General features: G+C 38.7%; 1 protein-coding gene and 1 non-coding gene across 2 annotated transcripts in view; both read right to left on the bottom strand.

Annotated features, from left to right (window-relative positions):
• The window catches only part of LOC110319681 (E3 ubiquitin-protein ligase MIB1), a 22,914-nt gene that overhangs the window by 5,498 nt on the left and 10,519 nt on the right, over positions 1–6,897 (bottom strand). The window contains exons 5-6 of the mRNA XM_029536693.1: positions 5,954–6,158; positions 1,836–2,019 (exon numbers count right to left, since the gene is read on the bottom strand). Of these exons, the coding sequence (XP_029392553.1) occupies positions 1,836–2,019; positions 5,954–6,158 (389 nt within the window). The remainder of the gene's footprint in view (positions 1–1,835; positions 2,020–5,953; positions 6,159–6,897) is intronic.
• LOC115063685 lies at positions 470–603 on the bottom strand. The gene has a single exon (XR_003843568.1). It is a non-coding gene; the product is annotated as a small nucleolar RNA SNORA70 (small nucleolar RNA).

Below are 6,897 nucleotides of genomic sequence, written 5' to 3'. Positions count from 1 at the left end.
AGGGAGGGAGGGAGGGAGGGAGGGAGGGAGGGAGGCAGGCAGGCAGACTGGATATATTTATTAATGAGCATGACTAGTGGAGTGTGGAATTCCCACACAGTGGAAGCCCTTAGGAATGCAGGGCCTTACCAGCTATCCAGAAGACAATAACTGAGGATAGATATATTTGATCTCACGGACATCTGGAACGAGCCACTTCTCAGCTACTATGTCTTTAAATTCATTAAATGTGATGAAGTGAAGCATCCATACCACTTCTTTTAGGTATAGATGTTCCAGTGACCAGGAACTTGACCTTGGCTCTCTACAGGTCACTTATCATGTGTCTTATTCTTAGTACAGATAAACATGACCTATCCAGTGTGAATCCTGGCCATTAATGCCTTAGGACTTTTCAAAGGTCTCTGGATCTCTGTCTAGAGCCTACCTGGAGAACAGCATTGGAATAAAAAATAGACATACCCACCAAAACTGTCTAAGCTCCCTTAGGGCAACTCACACAAGCAACAGGCTGACTGTACTACCACAGAGGCTGCTATCTGCAGCCATTGTACACCAGGCTTTCAATAATTTTAAATAATAGCATTTCATGGTAGTTAACACAGCTAAAAAACAAACTTTTAAACTTCGCATGTTTCCTCATTTCCATTTCTGACAGTTGCAGTTACGCTGTTAGAATATATAATCACTCCATGTGTTGCCCTTTCAAATTAATTAACCAAACAAATACACAGCATGACCAGGTAGTCACCTGGATTGTATCAGTGTGCCATTCTGTAGTAGATTATCTAGGATTATGAGTACAGGGCCTTTAAATTCTTAGATACTCAAAGGAATTTACAACCCCTAGAGTTAAGTCAGTTTGGCTAAATATACATTTTCTTTCCTAAATTAAATTATCACTGTTTTCTACATGAAACCCTGAGATACAATACAAAATGTTCCTCTTCCTGTTATGACCAATAATTTGAACTTTTCGTTTTAGCAGTCGGAAAAAATTTTCTTATCCTCAAAGACTCAAGTCACTCTACCCGAGCAGGTCCCTGGGTGTGTCCTGTGCCCTCCTTTCAAGTCCAGCCTCAAATCTGGTTTCAACTTCAACAACATTTGGCTGGAACTACAGATGTTAGCTTAGTGGTAGACAGCTGGGTGGCATTCACAAGATGTTATTTAGACCAAAAAAAGAATTTTATCTGTGTCAAACCTTGTGTGGACCTTACATATGAATATATCAGATATTCTCTACATGTCATTTTCTGTGGAATATACTTTCTTTTTCATATTTTCATTATTTTCTTCATGCTTTGATGCTTCTATTGCTCCTAAGGTATTATCTGTGGTAATTACTTGTTGTGTGTTCCTTCCAACTTAACCATCACCTTTTTTCCCCTCTGAACAGCTCCACTGATCTGCTGCTCCCTCTCTGCTACCCAATGCTGAAGTTACAGATACATGGCTTTTACATGGTTCTGGATGCAGGAATCAGTCCTTCATGCTTGCTTGGTAGGTACTTTACAACTGAGCCATCTCCTCAGCCAATCATCATTTTTTAAAATGACCCTTTTCTTCTTTTGAATTTTCTTGTGTTTTAACACCTTGTTCCTGCTTCTGTGTCATGGCATAGCCTTAATTTATCTTAGCTGAATTTGAATTGCTTGACTTTAGCTTTTGTCAGTTTTATGTGCACAGCCTTTCTTTATAATTACACTGAGTGATTTTTTAAATGTAACTTTCAATTCCAACTGTTTCTAAAATTAATTTGCTTTAATTAATTAGCTAATTAATTTTATAAGCACAGTATAATATTTTTTCCCAAACTATTTACATATACTTACTGGAAGCATCGCTTCAGCCCATTCACCATGTCCTCTTTGGAGAAGTTTAATTCTTTCCAGATCATAACAAACTTGCACAAGATCACCCACTTGAAACTGTGAGGTGCCTCCTTCTGCACCCTGTGCAGCATCCCCACTTCGGACAATGTTTGCCTTAGTGAGAACAGCAGGATTGAAAGTCCATCTACAAAAACAGAACCCAGGCTCAGAACAAGTGAATTCACTCAATGTATCTCTAAACACTGCAAGGAGAAAAACTCTGCACTACTTCAAAACAATAAAGCAATCCTCTGAAATTACATTCTGAACTTTTTTTATTAACTTTTGATGTTTATCAGTACATAGTATACATAAAGAACATCACTGTATGTACCTCACTGCACAGAGTTGGTTTCTTCAGAGCAGTTTAAGAAAGTTTCCTGATCACACAAATATAGATTTATCATTCTATCCTAGTGAAACTCCCTATCAAGTATATCCACCCAAATATCAGGGATTCTCAACCTATGGGTCACAACCCCTTTGAGACTTGCATATCAGATATCCTGTATATATCCAATATTTGTATTATGATTCATAATAGTAGCAAAATCAGTTATGAAATAGTAACAAAAGCCGGGCGTGGTGGTGCACACCTTTAATCCCAGCACTTGGGAGGCAGAGGCAGGCGGATTTCTGAGTTCAAGGCCAGCCTGGTCTACAAAGTGAGTTCCAGAACAGCCAGAGCTATACAAAGAAACCCTGTCTCAAAAAACCAAAAAAGAAAAAAAAAAAAAAAAAGAAGAAAAAAAGAAATAGTAACAAAATAATTTTATGGCTGGGTGTCACCACAACATGAGGAACTGTATTAAAAGGCTCCCAGCATTAGGAAGGTTGAAATCATTGTCCTATACGATTGTCAATCTCACACTTAAAAGACTACCTAGTTTTAATTTGCCATGCATAAATGTTTTCCATAACTGTAACCCTTGTATCAAAAAAAAAAAAAAGTCTGGTCTGGGGCTGAGTGACAGTCACTGTCTGGCCTCACCAAACCCTGGGTTCAATTTCCCATAAACAAACACAAATCAAATTTATTTTGTTTATTGTTTTTGTTCTGACAGAATCTCATATAGCCCAGACTAGCCTCAAACATACTGAAAACAATCTTACTCTTTTGCCGTCCTGCCTCTCTGTACCTCAAATGCTCAGATCACATACATGTGCCATACTTAATATTCATGCAGAGCTGTGGATTGAACTCAAGGCTTCACTCATGCCAGCTGAATGCTCTACAACTGAGATATATCCCTAATCTAAAATGACGGCTTCTTTGTTTTGCATAAGCATTTCTCTGTACCACTATCATCTTCCTGACTGCTCAATATCTCATCAAACAAATGTACCAAAACATACACAGCACACTCCACTTAACTACACACTGAACTCCAGTGCAAAAAAAGATACCCTGTCAAAGAATTCTCAAATTATTTGTATTTTATGCATTGTTCAGAATCCACGTGCTTATCTGGAGTAAAAGAATCTAAAAAAGAAAGAAAGAAACCTGGTCCCAAGAACCATGCAAGTTGGGGCTGTGATTAGCCAGTGTTTCTCAGCCTGTGGGTCACTACGCTTTGGGGGTTGCATAGCAGATATTTAAATTAGGATTTGTCACAGTAGCAAAATTATAGTTATGAAATAATTGTATGTTTGAGGGTCACCACAACATGAACAACTGTATTAAAGAGTCGCAGCATCAGAAAGGTGGAGAACCACTAGGTTGAACACACTCTTGCGGAGGACCTGGGTTTGGTTCCCAGCATCCACAGTCAGAACTTACAACTACCTTTAAGTAAAATCCCAGTGAGTCCAAAGCCCTCCTCTGGCCTCCAACGGCTCTTACACATATATAGTGCCCATAAATTCATGAAGGCTCATATACACATAAATAATAGAACATTATAACCATGCAAGAATTTTTTTTTCTAAAGCAACCCCAAAGGGAAAGGGTCTCTTGAATAGTTAAGAATCATATTCAGGGATCAGCAAGATGGCTTAACACCTAAAGGTACTTGCCACCAGGCCTGTCAACCTGACTTCAAACCCTAGGACCGCCTATGCTAGAAGGAAGGAACCAAATCCTGGAAGCTGTCCTCTGACTTCAATATAAGTACACATGTTTATACACACACACACACACACACACACACACACACACATACACACACACACACAAAATCACACGCACACACGTTTACACACACACATATATATATATACACACATGCACATACACACACACGCACAATCACACGCACACACGTGTGTATATATACACACACACACACACACACACAAAATCTTTTAAAGAATGATACACAAAATTCTATTCTTTCTCATCAGCCAGTGTCCTTTACCTCCCAAAATTACATTGCAAAACATAATACATAAGTCTTACAACAGCACCTAAACACATTAATTCTCTCCCTCTACATAAGAGTGCTTCCTACTCCCTTACATCTGTCCTTTCATGTCTTTTGCTGACCTGATTGATATATTCTAAAATATTCTATATCTGCTGATACAACTGTGTGCACCCTGAAGATCTGGACATACAGCTAGTGGTAGTGGTTTGTGGCTGTAATTCCAGTGCGGGGCAAGGGATGCAAGGGAGAAGGATTACTGAGTTTGTGAAAAGGCAAGGCTACAGAGTGAGTTCCAGGTAAGTCTAAGCTACATAGCCAGACCATGTCCCCAAAACACAACTAACAAACATACACATGCACACACAAAAAAACACTTGGATATTATCACAGAAGATTCCATATTTAGGCAAACAACTTGATGCAGTTTTCCCTATTATAAATAAAATCCCTCTCCAAAAAAAAAAAAAAGGCAGACACTCATATTAGCTACAGCTTTTAACTACACTTTTAACAAGGTTCAAAATAAAAGGTATACACTAAGCCTCTAAGAACTCAAAATCAAGATACAGAGTCAATAACAATTGTATCAGATAATAGGAAACTTCAAACCATGGAATGTAGAGGGAAATGGTTGTCAAAGCTCATAAACTTGATATTTACAAGAGGTAAAGGAGTAAAATCTACTAACAAAGGACAAAAAAAAAAGAAAGAAAGAAAGAAAGAAAGAAAGAAAGAAAGAAAGAAAGAAAGAAAGAAAGAAAGAAAGAAAGAAAGAAAGAAAGAAAACTACTCACCACATGTGGGAGCAGTATAAAGAAGATACAAAGGAGGAAATGCACACAGTCCTACAGTCAGTACAATTCTCCATGCATGCCACACTACACTGCTGACAAGACCAAGGAACACGAATGTGTCTAAAGCAAAGAAAGCTGTGCTGCTGAGAGAGGATCCCAGAGATATGAGCCGAAGGCATTTTATTAGTGTTACTGCTCCTCATTCACAATGGATTGTTACAGTCTACCATGAACAAAGACTATTTAGCTAATTTTGGACCTAATGTTAATAGCACATAGAATTACTTTTATTCAGGTTCTGTTCATGTGATAAAATGCCAGAATCAAAAACAATTTATAGAATTTATAGAACAAAAAAGTATATTTTTGGGGTCCAGTTGCAGAGAAACTCCATAATGGTAGAGGAAGCATGGCAGCAGGCAGCTGCAACCAGAAGCTGAGAGATCTCAACTTCAACCACACAAAGGAAGCAGCGCAAACTGGAAGTAGGGAGCTATCAACTCTCAAAGTCTGTCACCACTCAAGTGCTTCTGCCAGCAAGGCTCCACCTCCTAACCTCACTACCAAATGGGGACCAAATGTTCAAATTCTGAGCCTATGGAGGACATTTCTCATTCAAACCACCACACTGGCTTTGAAATTACAATAATCCTCCTATTTCACTATCCTCAGTGCTGAGATTATAAGTGTAAGCTACCGTGTCACAGCATTTTAAATATAAAAAGGTTTTATTATAAATATATAAATATATATAAATATACACATCTCTCACTGCCTTACCCACATGCTCTGAATTTGTTATCAACTGCCTAAGAACTAAATTCAATAAACTCTGTGAGTTTCAGCATAGTACTTGCTTTCTTTACAGCTCTTATCTGTGTGTTAACTTTGTCATCAAAACCCAGGAAACAGTACCAACCTATTGCCACTTGGATACTGTACTACAATGTCATGATCTTCATCAATGCCACAGACGGTTCCAGTTGTAGTTAAAGTCTCAAACATGCCATCGGTCCATCCTCCATGGCCGTGCTGCAAAGACTGGACAATTTCTAGATCAAGGTCTATATTTACCAGGTCACCAATCTGCAATCCACCAGGATTCCTGTTGCCATTCTGCTCACCTGTAATTTCAAACACAATGAATGAATGAAAAAAGGCAGCTACTGCAGTATGCAACTGCATTCATGCTTGTGCCATCACTACCTTGCTATCTGGACTGGTTAGGTTATACTAGATGGTTTTATATATCAACTTGACACAAGCTAGAGTTGTCAGAGGAGTTGAGGAAACTGCCTCCATGAGATCCAGCTGTAAGTCAGGCACTTTGTCAATCAGCGACCAACGAGGGGTGGGGGTTATAGCCCATTGTGGGTTGAGTCATCCTTGGGCTGGTGGTCCTGGGTTCTGTAAGAAGACAAGCTGAGCAAATCATGGAAAGCAAGCTAGTAAGCAGCACCCCTCCATGGCCTATGTATCAGCTCCTGCCTCCAGATTCTTGTCCTGTTTGAGTTCCTGTCCTGACTTCCTTCAATGATGGACTATGATCCAGAAGTATTAGCTGATATGATCCGGAAGTATAAGTTCCTCCCCAACTTGCTTTATGGTCATAGTGTTTCATCACAGCAATAGAAACCCCTAGCTAAGACTGAGGTCTATGCTAATTTTCCATTTCTTTTTTTCAATCTTCTCTAGCTAGTTGTAGTATTTTTTGTGTAAGAATTCACTTTTCACATTTAGTTTACGCCATTTATTGACCAACGGCTATTCATAATATTCTCTTAAAATCAAATAGTTTTACTTAAATGATGTGACAATTAAATACATTCATGGATACACTATGGCTTTTTTTTTTTTTTTTTT

The sequence above is a fragment of the Mus pahari genome, chromosome 3 (assembly GCF_900095145.1).
Source record: "Mus pahari chromosome 3, PAHARI_EIJ_v1.1, whole genome shotgun sequence".
NCBI classification, from domain to species: Eukaryota; Metazoa; Chordata; class Mammalia; order Rodentia; family Muridae; genus Mus; species Mus pahari.
This window is presented reverse-complemented; position numbering and strand designations above follow the sequence as displayed.